Genomic DNA, 21,210 nt, shown 5'->3' with positions numbered 1-21,210 from the left:
ACCACGTGCCAAGAAATCCCCTCATGAGCTGGGCCCTGTTGGACCCCCCAAGACATAAAGTCAGGGGGTCCCAGCAGCAACCTACCCTAAGATGGAAATGGCAGAGCTGCATATCTTGAACTGGCAATGAGCAAGCTGCTGAACTAGGTAGCCCAGAATCCATGTCACCTTTCAGAGTTATACTGGTTATCCCGCCCCGCAACCCAGATAACGCATATGGCCCTATGTGAAGTGCGAGGTGGGCGGTGCATATGACAAGCTGAAGGAGGATGAAAAAGCCTAAGCTTGGTATGTGTCTGCAAGCCCAGAGCATATGGTGGCTCCACTACAGCCTCATGCAAGGGTGGCCTTGAAAGACAATGATAGAGGAATATTTTCCCAGTGGGTGGACTTGGGGGCATTATATCTTGCCCCCAAGTACTCTGTGTCAAAGTGGTCTGATGTTAGAACATGTACAAATTCATAGGCAGTGGTGAATCACATATCCAGTTGGACAAGGGCCTGGAAATAAAAAAGTGGCAAGGAGGCCTGGAGTAGAGACATGTGGATAGACAGATGGGAATGGACATGAAGTGTGAAGATCTTTGTGTCCTATGTTAACACCCGAAAGAAAGCATCCACTACAGAAGAGGGACTAAACAACTAAGTAGACAAAATGACTTGGGCAGTTGACCTGAAGCAGCCTTTGTCAGTGTTGGTATGATGGGCACATATATGAAGTGGCCACAGCAGCAAGGATGGAGGTTATGCAGGAGCCCAATAGCATGAACTCCTATTTAGCAAGGCTGAGTTAGCTATCCTGACCTCTGAACGTTCACCCTGCCAATAACAGAGACAAAAGCTAAGCCCTCAGTCTGTCACTGTTCCTCGGGGAGACCAACTGGCCACTTGGTGGCAAAATGACTACACTGGACCACTTTCATCCTGGAAGGGCCAATGGTTCCTTTTCCCAGGAATAGACCTGGACTCTGCATATGTGTATGCTTTTCCTGCCCACAGGGCCTTAGTCAGCACCACTAGTGAGAGGCTTGCAGAATGCCTGATCCACAGGCATAGAATTCCATGCAAAATAGCATCCAACCAGGGAGGCCACTTTACAAAAAAGGGGATGTGAGCGTGGGCCCAAGATTACAGTAGGAGCCCCTGGTTGGAGCAGTGTCCCCAGTAGGAGGAATGCATGGGTCCAGGCACCAAAGTGTGGAAGCAGGAGTAGCCCCACCTGCAAGTACTCCCAATGATTATTGAGGGACTTTGGCTTCCCAACCCCTCATCTCTAGGTTGTGCAGAGTTTGACATCCTGGTTCCCAAGAAGGCGTGCTCTCACCAGGGGACACGGAAAGAGTCCCACGGACCTACAAGCTATGGCTGTGATGCTGCCTGGGTACTCTGGGTTCCTTGCTGCAGAGACTAGCAGGAAAGACGAGCCACCAGCCTATTAGGAATCCCCGACCCTGAGAAGCGGGAGGAGGTGCAGCTGCTGTTGCGTGACAGGCTCAAGGGATGAGACATGTGGAACTCAGGTGACCCGTGATGGTGGCTCTTGCTACTCCCTGGCCCAGTTGTGACTGGGGTGGACAAGCAAAGCAACCCAAGTCTGAGCAGCATATAGTTACCAGGGATTCAGATTCCGCAGGAATCAGGGTTTGGGAAAAACCACTAGGTAAACCACTGAGACCAGCTGAGGTGATAGAATGGATAATGGAAGAGGGAGATGGTGGGTACCAGTTGTGGCTCTGAAGCCATCTGCAGTGTCACGGGCTGTAGTCCGTTCCCCTAACCTCCCTTTTCTGAGGTTCCCCTCTGGAAGAGCCCTGGAGGAGCTGGCTCTGATCACGGATGGAGAATTGCATCTACACATGGCACAGGGTGGACTGTGTGGTACATACAGTCGTGTACCACTCAGATCCACCTTCAAGAAAAGAATGCTTTCCAGCCACAGGGAGTATGGTTAGATGACAGCTCCCAACTGTTGGCTCCTTTGGCGTCTGCATCAGTGTTGAAGCTGAGGTCATGTTCCTGTGTTCCTCCATCAATGACTTGAGAAAAGCTTTGGTAAAAGGACCTAAGTGGGATGCCTCTAATAGGAAATCTTTGCTCTAGAGCATCTTATTGGGCTTGCAGACTTTATTGGGCTTGCAGGGCTGCTGCGTGGTGTGATGCCCCCTCCTGTCCCATCTTTCTTCTTCCCCTTTTCTTTCACAGGTGTTATTACCCAATAAACCTTTGGCACTCCTAACTCCACCTTAGCATCTTCCTCCTAGCCATCTGAATCTGCAACATTGGTGTCCTGGATAAATATACAAGCCCTCTACAACTGATCATTTTGCTTCATTGTATAATCTGCCATGGAGATTCCAGATATTTTTGTAGTACGGTTGTTTCTACCACTTATCCACTGATTGAATAATGTTCAACCTCCTAGATCTAGCTAGATAAGGTGATTACATCGAAGGTTATGCTTACGTTCTCCCTGAAAATGGTAGTTAGCCACAGCAGAATCCTTGAAATGGATGAGGTGATATAGAAAATGCAATTATGCTCGTGAAGACTTCTCCTGAACAGTAAAGATGTTCATGATGAAAGGGTCTCAAGAGCACCACATCTGGAAGTTTGCTTCTCTTATTGCCTTGGAATCTTCATTCTTAGACACTTGGGTTAACTTTCATGGGTTCTCCTGAAGTCTGTTTTTCATTCTTAAGAGAAAAATGTTTAAAAACCTGATGTCATATTTCTAAAATTTTCATATTTACTAGTATCATGGTAATAATCGTTTAATGGCAAGCTGCAAGCATTAGGAGTTTAAATCGTAGCACAAATGCTCTGGACATGTCTTTTTAAAGAATTAATATTATTTGCCTCTAAGTAATTTTCTTTTTGTGCTGATCTTACGCCGTCTAGACACTGGACTCTTAATTATGAGAAAAATGGCATTGGCTCTTTGAAAATCACATTGAGTAACGTTAATGTTTATTAACTAGCAAGACTTTCTAGATCTAAGATCTCAATAATAAACGATGCTCAGCTCTGAAATTGAAACAAGAACTCACAGATATTTTCTGAAAGTAACTCTAGTACCTATCTCTAGGCAAGGAGTTTGAAATAGCTAATTCTAAGTAGACCAACATAACCAAAAAAACCTCACAACTGGTCTTATTCTAACATCCTTGTTAGCACATTAGCAATAAGGTTGAAAAGGGGCAGGGGGAGTGGAGAGACACTCTATATTCCCTATTCACCAAGTAGCACCAAGTAGTTCTAGAAGAATTTCACTGGTCAGCAAGAAGCAGCTCTGATTAAAGCTTACTGCAGACAATAAACAGAGGGTTTTAGCACTATTTGTCTATCACTTTTCAAGGGCACTCAGCTGAAACAAATGCTCATACATTGTTAAGGATAAATAATACATATACCTTTTCCTGCAGAGGTGAAATCTCACTCACCAATGATTAAAAATTGCAGATTCCAAGGGAAGAGAGCTCATAAGACAGACGATATGCATGGCTCATGCAAATCTATTATGTGTCGAATTCAAGTGCCTAGATTTGCATGCCTAATTGGGAAGAATGCCATCTTGGTTGCACTAACATCTTGCACGTATCAAGCCCAAGATCAGTAAAGTCTTTGACCTTGCAGGGATGTGACAAGTATTAAAATCAGAAAAAAAAATGTTCTCTTATGTAATTCCAGTGGAGAACAATTTGGCAATATCTATCAAAATTACAAACACTCTGACCTTTTGATCTAGCAGTCCCACTTCTGGGAATGCATCCCACAGATTTATTTCAAACATGTAAAAGAACGTATGCTTTTTACTGCAGCAAATTGAAAAAAGTAAAAAAGAGAGAAAAAAAGAGGGAGGGAGATTGGGAGAGAGAACAACGGAAGACTCACATGTCTATCAATGAGGTGTTGGCCAAATAAACTATATACCACATCTATAAATGGAATACTATATCTTATATTATAAACAAAGGGTAAGGTGATTTCGTATATGTTGCTATAGAGAGATTTCCAAGATACATTTTAAGTGAAAAAAAGCAAGGTGCATGGTCGTATATAATATGCTAACTTTGCTGTATAAAAAGGGATCAATAAGTATATTCTCATTTGCTATTATTTGTGTTGACTCGGCAAAGACACACAAAAAGCTAATAAAAGATGGAGTACAGGGGTTAGAGTAGAATTTTCCAGTGTATACTTTGTTTATATTGTTTGATTTTTGAATCATGTGAATGTTTTGTATTTAAAATGAAATACAAATGGTTCTTAAAAGATGTCTTCTTGTAAACAAACTGAACTATAAACCAAACAAAATTTTAACACAACCAAAGCAATTCATAATGTCCTAGTTGTATTCTCTAATAGTGGAATAAGGCTTACATCTGCCCTCAAATGTATCAGGTAGCTCAGAAAACACTGTATTTTTTAATGTCTGCCTCCTCTTATTCCCATTCTTATTTATTTAACACCTTAATTGTATTACCTATAATGACTAAGAAGCATTCAAGGGTGAAGAGTCTGTGAAAGACTCAGTAAACTGAAATTGCATCGTAATTTTTTGGCAGACCTAGATCTCACAGACCATAATAGATAAACTGCCTCCTCTATTTTGTAAGCAATATTTATATTCCTCACAAGGCTCTGTCTTGAATTTTAAAGAGGAACAATAACAGTGACAGCCTCAACCTTTCCCGTAACAAAACCTGTGATATGGGCTCCATTAGATTATCTACTTTTTCTCCCCCTATAAACACCAAGTTCACTTGAACACGGAAGCCTCCTTAATAAAAGTCTGAGTCAAAACTGAGTGACCTGTCTCACCTTTAGTTGTTCACGGAAAACAAAGCGTTAAGGCTCTAGAATGTCGTCAGGTTGAAGACCAAGTGACCGGTGTTCAGCATCATATTGCAGGTTCACTTCTTCTTGTCAACAGCACCCATGACAAGTGTCCAATCTGGCTCCTCCCAGGAGAGCAGGGAGGACAATGGATATACACCAATCACAGTGTTACAATTCTGAAAATGGCATGAGGACAAGTTTCAATTTGGATTTAGAGCTATCAGCCGCATCAGTGATTTTGTTATAGAGCAAATCAATTTAGTAACTGAATATGGAGGAACATCTCACTTTAGTGTTTTAGTGAAACATATAGACTAACATTAATGGTGTGACTGTGGAGGGCTATGGGAGAACCTTAGCAGCAGGTAGTATAGTACAGCTCTCAACTGCAGCCAGACTGCTTGGGTTTGAATCCTAGCTCTGCTGTCTTTTATCAACAGTGTGACTTTTGGCAAGTTACTCAACCTATCTGTGCCTCACAAGTAAGAAGATGGGGATAATTAACAGTGCTGAATCATAGGGATGTCGTGAACATCAAAAGGGCTTAATATAGGTAGAGCATCTAGATTGGGCCCTGGCTGATAATAAACGCTCATTGTTAATGTTTAGAAGAAACACGAGCATGAAAATTATAAGCCTGGATCCCTGGCACTGATTCACACGACCAGCAACCCTATCTGCTTTTGTCTCATCTCCCTCTTGGATTATGAGTTTGTTACTCCCCTCTTGATATGTGTGCCTTAAAACAGAACGCAAGCAAATTGCTCAGGTGCCTAAACCACAATGAAGAAAGGCATAAGATGTTCACACGTTTTCTACTCATATGTCTAGGCAAGTATATATATCTGAACATCTTAATAGATCAGTTTGTTACAAAAAAAAAAAACCTACCCATTTTTAGTGTTATTCTCAAATTTTTGAAGGAAAAGGATTCAGAAATTCATTATATTTTAAGGAGATATAATATGGTATGCTATCCCTTTCATGTATTAACTCAATTCCTAAATTTTAGTTACATTAAAAACTTAAAAGTAGATGAAATGACTCATGTTAATATCTATCATGACCTATGCGTTTTAAAAGTTACCTGGCTAAATTTGAATCCTGAAATCCTAAGTCTAAGTTGGAGAACACAGATAACTTCTTTTCCAGAGAAGAGCTGGAAAGACAAATGTGACTTCAAGGGTTAACCTCCTTGTTTTACATGCATTCTGGTGGAAGTTATAGCATTTTTCAGTCCAACGGGTATTGGGTGTCTTGACATATGTCTACCTTGCAAGAACTCAGAGACCCTCATAATAAATACTAAACAGAACTTAGCACAGAGGTTAAAACTATAATTTTTTGAAATTTGAATAAGAGGTAGAAATAATCTTACATTTAAACAGATCGCGATACTTACACACTTCTGAAGCACTGAGAAAGAATTTGATAGAGTCTGTCTTCTAAATACAGTAATAAAGTATATATAGTTCTTGGACCTTAGGTCTTGGTACAAGGTTAATTCATAACAGATTACCAAGAAATTACTGATAAGCAGATACGGTTCAAGTGCCCCAAACCCTAATTTTTAGAGAAAATTATTTTTCAAAGGAAAGAAACGTCACGTGAAAAAGTGTCGCAAATTTCTAATTCATCAAAATGAGATTCTTACTCAAAAACGGGGATGCCGAATAGCTCAAAGGTGGGTTTTCATCCTTAAAAGAGCATGTTAGAAGTATAAAACTTTGCTAACAAAAAGGCAATAACATATTTCCTATGAACCTTTGTTTTGCGGTTTTAATTTCTAACTTTGGCAAGATGCCAACTAAATTTGTTAAGCTGGTCAAACTCTTTTACCAGCTTAGGCCAGTTCCCCAGAGGACTCAACCACAGCACTGATGTTGAATTTCTGCTGTATAAAAATAAACATGCACCACGACTCCAGGAAAAAATCAGAACACAAAGAGAAAGTAGACTTTTAGATTTTTAATTTTTTTTAAAGATTATCTATATATCTATATATATATATTAATAAAAGTGCAAAGAATAGACCTTCATGTTTAAATTATATTCTAAAATAAAATATATATTTCCATGAACTGCAGGAGACAACTGGCAAGTAAAGAGCCTGAGAGAGTCCAGTCCCTCTCCATCACTACAATGGACATATATTTGAAGGAAGCACCTATGAAAAATAGTGTTCACAACACACCTGGTAACACAGAGAGCTTCTGGGTGTTCTTGAAAGCAGTTTGCATGTCAATCTAACACAAAATGAGGGGAAAAATCAAATTCATAAACAGAAATGACATTGCTTAGAACAATCTATTACTCTGTACTCTTGTTTTATTTGCCCTGGAGCCTAGCACCTCCCACGGAGCAAGCCACCTTCACACACGCGCTCGGGAAACTATCGCCTGCGCGCCTCAAATGGTGATAGTTCCTTGTGCAACAAGCCTTCCCTGTTCATAACACTGCTGATTTAGCATCATAGCTGAAACATCTGGTTAGAACTGAACTTTTCTTTTTAAGTAAACAAACTTTTAAAACATAGCATCATAACATTCGGCTCTGTTACACATAGCTCATGTTTTGGGCTTGTTTTCACCAAAAGGTCTTAAAGGAACAAGAGTTATATAATATCTGCTGCTTTCTTATGTATTTATGGCTATGGTGGTGATAGGTTGCAGAAACAATAGAAACTTTCAATAATAAAAAAAGATATATGACTCTGAACTTTTTTTTTTTCTTTAAAGCAATCTGGGATATTTCAAAAATTCAAATTCAAAAACTGATTTCCACTGTGGTGTCAGCAGCTACATGCCCACATGAAAATGATGCCTCAGTTTTTACCTGGCTTTCTTTTATTACTCCTTTCCTTTTTCAGAACTGACAAAAAATTTCTATTTTAGAAAAGATATGTTCTATACACTGTGCCTGTAGCAACATATCTGTAATACTGGCTATGACAGAATTTTGCCTCATGAATGTCAATAATATGCTCTCACTGAATCTGGATGAAGTTAACATTAAAATACAGATAAGCTACAATCAATTATGCATAACTTGTAGACTCAAAAGTCCATGGTCTCTCCTCTCCTTCTTTTTGACCTGTTATAAAAATAATTTTGGTTACAAGTGTCTACACAGCACCAATTTTATTTCAAAAGCAGCATCTTTACTCAGCCACCCAAATCAGTCTACATGTATACATGCTCAAATATCTTTTCTCATTTACTTCTGTTCTGTAACTCTAAAAGACCGGTAATTGCATTAGATCTTGTCTCAATCAAAAATCATTTAGCAATTATTAAAACAATCAATTACAATGCCCTAAAAATACCCACGGCCACTGAATTAAATGAGAAGTTCCCCTGACATGCAACTGTGTAATCGGAGAATTATGCCTGCAGTCGATGAGCACTGTGTTCTGTAATAGCAGAAGGAACAGGTCTCTAATAGTAAAAAAGCATTTCATAAAACTTTGTCGTATATAAAATATCTTATTAATTGTCATCATTCCACTGATGATTAAAGCATAAGTGTTTGCTCTGCTTTCTGCTGTGGGACAGTCGGGGGTCATACAACCTCAAAAAATAAGGGGGCATCTGTTTCTCAGGCTGACAAAAGCTCAGTTACACTGTTTCTCTCTCAAACTCGTCTGCACTCACGCACACGTACACAAAGCATCCACAGTTTTAATCTTCCTGACACTGTTGCCACACTTTTTTCCCACTTCCAAAAACCTGTCAGGAAAATGTGATTGCAAAATAATTATTCTTGTCTATACCCAGCCTGGATCTCCATCGCTCATTTTTATGATTTTATGATTTTGAAAGATAAAGCAAAAGGAGAACAGGCATCATTCATCTTCCTCAAACCCTTTGGTTTCCACTTTCAATGTTACAGTGAATGTAGATTTGACTCAGCAGGCCTGGGTCAAAGGCTTTACAGATACTGAACCTGAAGTGCATTAAGAGAATAAACATCTGCTATCATGGCGTAGGACAATTTAAAAAGTAGCATCCGTGAAGAGTTTACAAGAGTCACCTAAAAATTTCCTAAGAAATTAAAGAATTTGTAGGAGGGACGGAATCATGTAACAAAGGTCAAAAGGTCAAACTCAATCGGGTAACAATTACATTCTTTGAAAAATACTTCATGTGCACATTTTCTGCCCCAGGTGCACTAAGTCCTTCTCAAGTCTCCTATCTGTAAACATGGTGGATCCAGAAAGACATATATCAAAGAAAGAGATTACACTGATTAACAAAGGAATAGAAGAACAGACAAAAAGATTTCAGAGCAGGTAAGGACTACCTTTTAAAGGAAAGTGCTTTAAATATGCTTCTGCAAAAAATATGACTTGGAGGCAAATCTGAAGTTTTGACACTTATACTTTACTCAGAGATTAGTCAGAGTTGTTCTTCTGTAGGGGCAACTAAACTGAAATGTAAAACAAAAAGAATTGTTCAATTATGACATCACAAAATCCCAGGGAAAAACTAGGAATCAAAGCTCCCTTTGATTAAAATTTCCCACTTCGAATGCAAAGTGCAAGAGCAAAAGCTTCCAATGATGACAGGCAGGAAAGTCACAGTACTCGTTCTCCCATACTCCCCCCACTTGACTGCCTCATACACACTACAGAGAGTTTACTAGCTAATTCTCAGCTCTCCTGGCACGTATATCCATTGCTCTGTTGGATTCTTCATAAAGTCAGGCCTCCATTCCCAGTAGTTTAAAGTAATGAAAAAGACAGACAGATACGAAGAAATACATTCAAAAAGCAAAAAGCGAAGAACTCTGGAATGTGACGTAGCTCATGTCAGTAATGGTTGATATAACTGTGGGAGGAACATTAAAATTGAGATAGTTACATACAGAGTGATCAGGCTGCTGTGCCTGTGCTTCCTGGAATTCTAACACTCCATCTACTCTTCTTCCAGACCCTAACAGAGCTATAGGTTCTAACTGTACCTGAGATCAGAATCAGGCTGACAAATGCGTGACACACTTGAAATTATTTAAAAAGGGAGAAATGAAGAAAAACGTTACCCAAGTTGAAAAATAAGAAGTTCATTATGGACAGAATAAAACTAAGGTAAACATGTATGGACACGAGTCAAAATGAAAAACTGAACCCAAGAAGGAAAGGAGAGAGAGGGAGGGGGAAAAGGAGGAATTGGGAGAGAGATGTGTTGCCCCTTCCTGGAAAGATTCCTTGTTTCCTGATTTAAGTGCAAGATACTCTTCTGAGGGGACAATGCTGTTCACGCCATCATCACAAGTACACCTAAGTGGTCCTGAGGACCAAGCAGTAGACAGATCCCAGTGAACACAGTAAGAAGTCGGTGGCTGCCTAGTCCCCTCTCATGAGGGAGGGCACAGAAACTGGAGATGTGGCCAATTCTGGTGGCAGAGTAGAAGGAATCTGTGGTAGAAAATACCAAAAACAGCCCCCTACCCATTCTAGGGGGAAATATACAAAACCCCCCTGAAACCTAAACAAAACAAAACAAAACAAAATAAAACAAAACAGAGCAAACTTCTCCCTCCTGAAGGAAACCTCATGGGAACAAATGCCCTGCGAGTCCTAATGCGTGTGTTCTCACAAGGCTGGCGGAGGTTATTTTGTTTTGGATTCCACAAAAATTTTGTCTCCATCCCTAATGCCAAAAGAATGCAAGGCTCGAGAGCTGTACTTCATTTCCTCTGGGCCAAAGGGCGCTTCATGGTCAAAATAGTAGAGAAGCATGTTGCTAGTGGGTAATTGCACTAGAGTTTTTAATTGTTTCTTTAGTTCTGCAACTGTTTGGTCCAGACGAATGGTCATTTCTTCCACCTGGTCGTTAAAGTGGACTTCTACTTTCGCACTGCTCTGGGGTCTCAGGTCCACTTCTGCCAAAGGCTCCAACTTCCCATATTTTGTGACTAGTTCATGATACCTAGGAGGATAAAAAAACAAAACAAAACAGTGACAACTTAAGCCACTAGCGCATGAACTACTGACTTCTTCAGAACTATAGGTAAACTACACTGTTATTCTCAACATCTTTCTAATATCCTAGTCTAATATTATATCTACTTACCTGCCTACCTACCTATTGGGTGACTATTGTGGAATCTGTGATCTCAAATCGTTGCCCTTTTTTTTTTTAAATTAATTAATTAATTAATTTTAGTTTTGGCTGTGTTGGGTCTTTGTTTAGGGCTTTCTCTAGTTGCGGCGTGCGGGCGCCACTCTTCATCGCGGTGCACAGGCCTCTCACTGTCGCGGAGCACAGGCTCCAGATGCGCAGGCTCAGTAGCTGTGGCTCACAGGCCCAGTTGCTCCACCGCATGTGGGATCCTCCCAAACCAAGGCTCGAACCCGTGTCCCCTGCATTGGCAGGCGGATTCTCAACCATTGCGCCACCAGGGAAGCCCTGAAATCGTTGCCCTTTTGAGGCCACAGTAAAACCCTGTTCTTGTGTATCTGGGAAGAGTCTCTCCTAAAGATAGCCAACATGCCTGCTGCTAATCTTTATATAAGAATCAGCTTAGAAAGGAGAGGAGAACCTAGAAAAAAAGTAGACACTACAAAGATTATAGAGAGAAGTCTAATCACTCTGTGGAGCCTGCTTGCTTGGGCACCAGCATCAAGGCAGGCAGATACCTAAGCACGTGTTCCTTGGTAACAGATGGGAAGATGGACGTAGACCAGCAGTTTCCGACCCCTGGGGAAGGCATAAGTTACAAACAAAAACATCTAGTTGTATGTTAGCTGTTAACTCAGCTTTTTCAGTGATGCTTTGTTGAATGTTCCAGCCTAGCCTAGTCGACTGTAACACAAGGAATTTGTGGAAGAGTCAAGAATACGCTCTTGTAAAGAAGTGGTAAATGAGGGACACAAGTTCCTTGATCAAGGCAGGAATAAACAGCCAAAGACACCAAGAGGGAAGTGAATTATAGAGGTGAGACTAGGGCCCAGGAGGACAAGTTTCCCATGTGGAAAATCTTGCCTCCGCTGCCAGCCTTGGAGGATCTAGGTTTGATTTCATTGAGAAAGCTAAGCAGTTTCCTACAATCCAGAGAGGGGGAAAATGCTGAAAAAGTCTAATATTAGCTTTATTATAACCAAGATATACTGAGGTTAATTCGGGATCAGAATACAATGGTCATAAGATTACCCCCGCCACGTTCCCCACCCTACTGGCTTTGATTCGGTTAAATCAGTGTTATAATAAGGTTGGTAGGAGCACGGAAGCTGTAGTAAGACATCTGTGGTCAGGGATGGAAGTAATCATGTCCATGAAAGGGAGTAGCAGGTATGGTAAAGTAGCACTGGCCTTGGAGTCAGAAGACCTGACTTCAGTCTTGACTCCATCTTATAATTAGCTGTGTGGCTTACCAACTCACTCAATCCTTTTGGATCTCAGATTTCTCACTAGTAAAACTGGGATAATAAGTCTGCCCTTCCTACCTTGTAAGACAGCCATAAGAATCATATAAAATAACAGATGAGCAAGCACTTTGTAAGTTCTAAGTTCATATGCAAATAAAAAGGATTAACATTACATTCCTGCTGTCTGGGACTTACATTATTAAAACGCACACACCACTAAGAAAATATATGATTGAAATCTTCTTAGGTAGGACTTCTTGGAAAAGGTGATGGTACGATTAAAAAGATTATAGAATTGTCTTCTCCCACGACTTGAGCCCCAAATGGTATTCTTTTAAAAGGGTAAAATATTACCGGCAGCAACTAATACAGGAAAAGAGGAAACTGCCTTATTGCCATAACCTTTTAAAAGGAACCAAAAGCTCTGTACCATGTGGTTCTGTTAAGCAAGGGTCCTAACTCACCCCCCAGAAGCCATTATGCAGAAAGAAGGTAAGGAAACAAAATCCTGAGCGTACTGACCAATACTTCCTAATTTAGAGCAAACTGGGCTGGGGGGTAAGGAGTCAGCTGGGAGGAAGACTGAGGAAACACCTTAGGGATCAGAAGTCTCTACATCCCACTGCCAGGATGTCAGGATCTTAGCAATGGCAAACGAAACAAAACAGTCCACACAAACAAAAAACAAAACTACCAGGCCTTGAAATTTTCCAAGGCTGCAAACTGGAAAAGTGAAATGATTCAAAGTCCAAAGGTATCTTTCCTTCACCCAATCTCCTAGCATATGCCTTTAAGTCAGTGAAAGTAGGTTATGATAATTTAATAAAATCTTGGAAAAGACAGCAGAACCTAGGGGTCAAATAAGCTGAATCCAATTCTACGGATATTTTCCCTTCAGACTACAGAAAAGGAGACAGAATTGTAATACCCCAGGCTCTCAAGCTCTGCCCAGGAGGGACAAAAGGAACAATGGCAAAGGGGTCAAGGAGTTTACTTATACTATGTTTCAGTAAAGAGATGGTGTAGATAGAGGTATCCACTTTTATACATAAGCAAGAATATAAGACACAAAATGGCAACTAAGCACATACCACTGCAAAAGGAATAAAAGAGAGAAACACATTAAGTAAAAGGCAGAGGCAGAACTCAATCTGAAAGAAAACATAATTGAATGAAAAGAAAATGCCCCACAAATACTCTAAGGTCTAGAAATTAATAAGTGCATAAATATAATAAAACAGGAGCTCAAAGGTAAATGATAAACAGCAGAATGAGATGAAAAGGGAGATTTCAGCACCGGTGAAAGAAACAGGAGCAAAATAACACATTACCTACCGAATAAGTAAATTAGGAAGTATGACCCAGGAATATTATACCTCACCAAGTTTTTTCAGAAATAAATTTAACAAGCAAATATTCTGAAACAAGAACTTAGGGAACAGGGCACCCATGAGTCCTTCTGAAAAAGAAAAACACTACTCAACAATGGGATTAAAGAACTAGTGTTAAGCCCTGAATCTAGTTAACTATAAAACTAAAACTTAAAATAATAACTATATGATCCTAGACTTATTTATACTTGACACTATAGTCAACTGAATTTATCTCAAGCACAAACATATTTTTACACAAAATATGGTCCCTGTGCAGAAACTAGTCTGCAATTGGTCAAGTCTATCTACAAATTAAATGACCTATAAATTAGGACACTCTAAAAGGTCTTATAGTTTTCTCAAAATCAACATGTCCAGAAATAATTCATTGCTACTCCCCAACCATCTTCTCTTCTAGTCTTCCTTATCTCAGCAAATGGCACCAGGAACTGAATAGTCATCCCGATTCCTTCCTACCTCTCCTCTCCACTTCTCCCATTCAATCACTTGCCGTGTCATACTAATTCTATTCCTAAACATTTCATGAATCTACCTTCATCTCTCTTGCCCACCTGTCTTGTAAATTCAAGCCACTATCGTTAATAACCTGGATTGCTACAGCTTTCTTTGGATGCATAAGCTGGGTAATTTTCCTCAATATTTGTTTCAGCCTCCTCCTAGAATGCCTTTCTGTGCTGCAAAGCTGAAAACTACATTTACCACACTCCTTTGCAGGTAAGATTTAACTACCATCAATCTCATTCAACAGCCCTGGGGAGAGACATAGTGGATTTAGCAGACATGGAGTGGGAACAGCTTGGGTAGAGGCTTCCTAATTACCAGATTGTGGTTCAAGTAGCGTGTTCCTGGAGTCAACACCCTTGGCAGCAGCTTGCTTGATCTCCAGATCACAGCTAAGGTGGTGTGATCCAGCACCAGGGACAGCAGCTTCCTGAGTCTCCCCTTATCTGATGCTAGCAGAGGTAGCAGTACCCTTGGTGGGCTAGTTCTGCGGTACTGCTCTAGGGATAATCCTAGGGAGGCAGCCCTTCCAAAGATTTTGTAAGCACCTTATTCCCTGTATGAAATCCCTTTCTTCTTAAAATAGCTAGTTTGTGGCTTCTGTTATCTATAACTGAATTTCAAATGATACTCTTTCAAATGGTTTCCCAAGACTTCAGGGTGGTCCCCAATTGACCCTTGTCTATATCACAGCCAAAGACATTGTCATAAAACACAAATTTGACTACAACACTCCTCTACTTAAAATCACTCAAGACCCATCAGAATAAAGCCCTAACTCTTTAACATAATTGTGGTAGGCAAAATTTTGGCTCCCCTCAGCAGAGAACCCAGCTGAGCCATCCTGGGCCCACACTTTTGACACATACAAACTATAACATGATAAGTATATATTGTTTCAAGCCACTAAGTTTATGGCAATTCGTTACAGCAGCAGAAAACTAATACAATTGATTAGAAAAGGCCCTTCATGATTTCGTTCCTACGTAAGTTTCCAAATTTATTTTGGGCCATTGACATTACCGCTCCCTGTACCTGCTTTCCACTTATTTAATCTTAAAAGCAATGTTTACTTATTAATTTTCAGGTAAATCCAGCAGGGTTTTATATATGGATAAAAGTTTGGATACGGACTAGGATAACAAATATTCACTCTTTATGCTGTAAAAATGAAGAAACAGCATTAGAGTTGTGACTCACTATAACTCACTATATACACTGAATATGTCCCCCTAAAAGTTACATAAGTAAAGATCATGATTTTAAGATAATATGTTTACTCCTAAGTATCTTACTTTGGATTATCTTTAAGCAGGGCAAATCAGTAGATAAAAGAAATCATGATTTTACAAAATGCCCAGTAAATTTTAGAAACCAATTTCTACCTTAGATATTTTATTCAGTATTCAAAAGTTCATCTAAACTATGTCTGAACTATATCTGTATATTCTGTATTATCTGAGCTTTTCTTAGCATCAGCCCCAAAGCTATAGTCTTAAGAGGTAAAGGGCTTTTTTCTTCCCAAAGCTATAGTCTTAAGTGGTAAATGATTTCTGATGACTAAGTAGTCTTCAGAATTAATGATCTCAATTTATATTCTACCAGTCAGTACTTCTATCTGATTATTAAAAAATATTTAATATCTATAAGTCTCACTTCTGAAGTGGGCAAAATGCTATAAGTCTACCTTGGATGATATTACTGACAAGGATGTACTGCAATAAGCAAATGTTAAATTGTAATACATATTTGTCTGTGTTTGTGTTCAGAGCTTCTGAATAGCATTCCCCACGGTCTCCTAACAGAAAATGATCAAGCATAACAAGAACAAAATTTACTACACACAGCATAAAGGCCAGCATGACCACATGGGCAACTGAGAATGATAAATGGGAACCAAATGCTAGCTGAGACCTTGTGAAGAACACTACCCACAGGCAAACTGGCATTGTGCTTTTTTTTTTCTTCCTATTAAATAAAAACACCCACGAGGAGAAAAGCTTCTTTCAACTTTAAGGGTTTTTTAATCGTGAGCAATTAAAAATCAGGCTACTGATAGGGTGGGGCTGAAGGTGGCACTAACAAAGGGGGGACCGGGGAATGAACCCATGCTTAGTGGAGCTAGGGTAGGGCAGCTCTACTCCCAGTGCACATAAGTAAGCCTTCACACACTAGCCGTTCCTTGTCCATGGCACACCTGCCTGATGTGACAGACACACGAGCAGATTTTAGTAGCGTGATGGTCAGGTTGGGAGAGGTATGCCCCTTTCTCTTATTGCCCATTTTCACTCTTGATTCCTAAGATAGCTCGGAGCATTTCATCAATCACCATCAATCACAGGTCTATGAAGCTAGAATAAAGACTTGGCACACTACTTGAAAAAGACTGAATGTTCCTACTGTAAATCTTAGTCTGAGGGTGAACTTATGACAAAACCTAAAACCCAAAGATGGACAGAGACTAAAGGTTAACTCATTTTCAGCTCTAACTAGTTTAAAAACTATTCTAACTAAATAATATGAACATTAAATATTTTACATAATTTTTAGGAACCTGGAAGACTAAAGGAGGCCTAGAACCAAAGGCTTTGAGCTGGCAGAAAGCTCGTACATTTGGACCTCACGGCTCCAAATCCATAAAAGAAGCAGCTCACAACCTCAAGGAGCGTCCTAGAGAAAAATGATGGGGTTTACATCTTATGCAGGTACATATACCACAATGGGATTAAGGGCATCCCAGTAGTGTGCTCACAGGTGGCCTATAGTAGTCTTATGCTAACAATTCTATTACTCTATTGATTCTCAAATGCAGACCCATATTGAATCAACTGGAGTCTTTATTCTAAATAAAGCTATTTTACTCCAATAAATATTTTTACTCCAATAAATCTCTAATACATACATCTCTCTCTTTAAAGAAGGCAACAAATAAAACATGAAAAATCTCTTATGGTTCCCTTGGTTGAAACAAATCATTAAGTATAACTAGACGAAAAACATTCACGAAATCTACTTTGTTTCCCAAGGCATTATGAAGGATTCAAAATACATTTCAAATATCTGACTGCTGTTATTTAATCCCTCCTGTATGGTATGCTTTCTCTCTCTGGTATGGTATCATATCATGGCATATCAAAGAGATCTCCGACGCATTCTACAGCTGGGACTTTACACTCTTACTGAAACAGTTTCCTCAAGGTCACCAATATCTTATTAAAACACATAAACATCACATTTCAGAAGCAGAAAGGATCGTAGAGATCATCTATTACATATTTTACAGATATAGTAATAGAGGGCCAGTTTGCTAGCCCAAAGTCTATTAGCTGGTGAATGCAAGGGTGGAAATTAGAACTGAGGTCTTGTTCTCAGATCATCATTCTTTCTCAGGTCTCATCTTAATGATTTGCTGCAATAATGAATACCGTTCTAGAAATTCTCTTCTCCTTTCTACATTTCAAATGTCCCCTTTCAATCTCTCTTTACAGGTTCTCTTCCTACCATCTACACTTGGGTAGCACTCAAAACTCACTCCCAGATTCTCTTCCCTTTTCTCTTTGTGATCTTCCATCACAGCGCTCATTCTCTTATTTAGCTTAAGCCATAGATGTTTCCCACTTGTCTTCCTCAAGCTTCTGTATTTCACCTACCTCCAGAATGATTTATTCTCATCTTTCATGCATAGCAAAGAATCTGAAACTGAACTTAGTATTTTCCATATAGTTTTTCATCAAGGCTTGAATCATAGAATTTTGTTTCAATTCACTATTTCTTAAATTCAAGTGCTGTCAAAATTGCCTAGTAAATGGATAAAGATACCTAGTCATATAATGGAATACCACACAGCAGTTAAAATAATTATTTTAATCTACATTTATCAATATGGTTAAAACCTTGATCAATATGGCTCCATATATTCACATTTTAATGCACTTCTGCTCCAAATACAGAGTAAAATGGATAAAATATGAAAGGGTTGAATTGCAAGAAGACATACCAAGGCTCAAAAATAACAGACATCTCCATGGACCAGAAACTGAACAGCAATACAAAGCATACAACTGAAACCACAGGACCACTGGACCCCAGGTCCAAATCAGGCAGTAGCAGTCAGGAGTTAAGTTCGTGTTAGGCAAAGGAAAATAAAGTACTCCATGGGAGAGAGAGGAACTCAAGACAGGTTCACTGCCTGAAGGAGGGGGAGGGTTAGGGTGATGTGAGGCTGGGCATGAAATAAGGAGGCAAAAAACTGCTGCAGATCCACTGCCTCGGGCTACCTCTTTTGAGCAATGGGTCTAGGTAAAAGAAGTAATAAGGTAGCTCTACCAACAGGAATTGAATCAAATCACCTGCTGCTTAGGTGACTAGATTTACCCTAACTCTACAATCAGTGGGATAGGGTCTCCAAAATCCATTACAAGAGCTGGTTCTAGACCAGGGGTCTGGGGAGCTGGTTAGAGATAACTGCAAAAACCATTAGACAGGGAGAGATAAGCTCAAACAGGAAGACATAACAATCCTCAATGTGTATGTATCTAACAACAGAGCTTCAAGATAAAGAAGCAAAAACTAATAGAACTGGAAGTAGAAATAGACAAATCCACAATTACAGTTGGAGACTTCAGTACCCCTTTCTCAGTAACTGATAGAACAAGTAGACAGAAAATTGTTAACAATGTAAAGACTTGACCAACACTAAAAACTTGACCTAACTGACATTTTTAATACACATTTCCAAGCAACATCAGAACACACATTTTTTTCTAGTGCATATGGAAGTGTAACCAAGACAGACCATGTTCTAGGCCCAAAACATACTTAATAGGTTTAAAATAACTGAAATAATACAAAGTATGTTATCTGATTATAATGATATTAAACTGGAAATCATTAACAGAACAACAACAATCCCCAAGAATTTGGAAAATACACAACACACCCATAAATAACCCAAGGGTCAAACAGGAAGTCACAAGAAAAATTAGGAAATATTCTAAATTCAATAAAATAAAAATACAATATATCAAAAATTATAGAATGTAGCTAAAGCAGTGTTTAAAGGAAAATGTATAGAATTAAATGCCTGTAAAAGAAAAGAAGAAAGGTCTCAAATCAATGATCTAAACTTCCATCTTAAGAAACTAGAAAAAGATGAGCAAACTAAACTCAAAGCAAGAAGAAGGAAGGAACTAATAAAGATATGAGCAGAAATCAGTGAAATAGAATGCATATAAACAACAGACAAACCATGAAACCCAAAGCTGGTCCATAAGGTTAGTGAATTTGGTAAACCTCTAGCCAGACTGATCAAGAAAAGAAGACACCAATATCAGGACTAAAAGAGGAGACATCACTACAGACTCTACAGACACTAAAGGTTTGTAATAAATGAATATTATGAACAACCTTATGCCCATAAATTCAATAACTAAGATGAAGTGGATGAATTCCTTCAAGACACAAATTACCAAAGCTCATTCAAGAAGGAACAAATAACTTGAATCAGGCTACATCTATTAAATAAATTTAATCATAGTTAAAACCACCAGTAAAGAAAACACCAGACACAGACGGCCTCATTGATAAATTCTACAAAATACTTAAGAAAAAGATAATATTAATTCTACACAAAATCTTTTAGAAAAAAGAGGAAAGAACACTCAAAAACTCATTTTATGAGGCCAGCACTATCCTAGTACCAAAACAAGGCAGCCAGAAACTATCAAACTCTTAGAGGAAAACATAGGCAGAACACTCTATGACATAAATCACAGCGAGATCTTTTTTGACCCACCTCCTAGAGAAATGGAAATAAAAACAAAAATAAACAAATGGGACCTAATGAAACTTGAAAGCTTTTGCACAGCAAAGGAAATCATAAAAAAGACCAAAAGACAACCCTCAGAATGGGAGAAAATATTTGCAAATGAAGCAACTGACAAATGATTAATCTCTAAAATTTATATGCAGCTCATGCAGCTCAATAACAAACAAACAAACAACCCAACCCAAAAATGTGCAGAAGACCTAAATAGACATTTCTCCAAAGAAGATATACAGACTGCCAACAAACACATAAAAGAATGCTCAACATCATTAATCATGAGAGAAATGCAAATCAAAACTACAATGAGATATCATCTCACACCCGTCAGAATGGCCATCATCAAAAAATCTAGAAACAATAAATGCTGGAGAGGGTGCGGAGAAAAGGGAACACTCTTGCACTGCTGGTGGGAATGTGAATTGGTACAGCCACTATGGAGAACAGTATGGAGGTTCCTTAAGAAACTACAAATACAACTACCATATGATCCAGCAATCCCACTACTGGGCATATACCCTGAGAAAAACATAATTCAAAAAGAGTCATGTACCAAAATGTTCATTGAAGCTCTATTTACAATAGCCAGGAGATGGAAACAACCTAAGTGTCCATCATCGGATGAATGGATAAAGAAGATGTGGCACATATATACAATGGAATATTACTCAGCCATAAAAAGAAACGAAATTGAGTTATTTGTAGTGAGGTGGTTGGACCTAGAGTCTGTCATACAGAGTGAAGTAAGTCAGAATGAGAAAGACAAATACAGTATGCTAACACATATATATGGAATATAAGAAAAAAAAATGTCATGAAGAACCTAGGGGTAAGACAGGAATAAAGACACAGACCTACTAGAGAATGGACTTGAGGATATGGGGAGGGGGAAGGGTGAGCTGTGACAAAGTGAGAGAGTGGCATGGACATATATACATTACCAAACGTAAAATAGATAGCTAGTGGGAAGCAGCCACATAGCATAGGGAGATCAGCTCGGTGCTTTGTGACTACCTGGATGGGTGGGATAGGGAGGGTGGGAGGGAGGGAGACGCAAGAGGGAGGAGATATGGGAACATATGTATATGTATAACTGATTCACTTTGTTATAGAGCGGAAACTAACACACCATTGGAGAGCAATTATACTCCAATAAAGATGTGAAAAAAAACCAACAAGGCAAAGACATTAAAAGAAAATTACAGATCAATATCCCTCATGAAAGCAGACACAAAAATCCTCAACAAAATATTAGCAAGTTTAACCCACCAACATATAAGAAG

General features: G+C 39.2%; 1 protein-coding gene across 3 annotated transcripts in view; it reads right to left on the bottom strand.

The window, feature by feature from the left end:
* Positions 1-21,210, bottom strand: part of LOC115843494 (tubulin-specific chaperone cofactor E-like protein) — a 162,100-nt gene that overhangs the window by 76,002 nt on the left and 64,888 nt on the right. For 2 of the 3 annotated variants that reach the window (XM_030839574.2, XM_030839563.2), the window contains exon 8: positions 6,793-10,769. The exons of the other annotated variant lie outside the window; for it this stretch is intronic. In XM_030839574.2, coding sequence (XP_030695434.1) covers positions 10,451-10,769 — 319 coding nt within the window. In that variant the 3' untranslated portion in view covers positions 6,793-10,450. Of the gene's footprint in view, positions 1-6,792; positions 10,770-21,210 lie in introns of those variants that run through there. 3 annotated transcript variants of the gene reach the window in all.

The sequence above is a fragment of the Globicephala melas genome, chromosome 8 (assembly GCF_963455315.2).
Source record: "Globicephala melas chromosome 8, mGloMel1.2, whole genome shotgun sequence".
Classification (NCBI taxonomy): domain Eukaryota; kingdom Metazoa; phylum Chordata; class Mammalia; order Artiodactyla; family Delphinidae; genus Globicephala; species Globicephala melas.
Note: the sequence above shows the minus strand (reverse complement) of the source record. Positions and strands in the feature narration are given on the sequence as shown.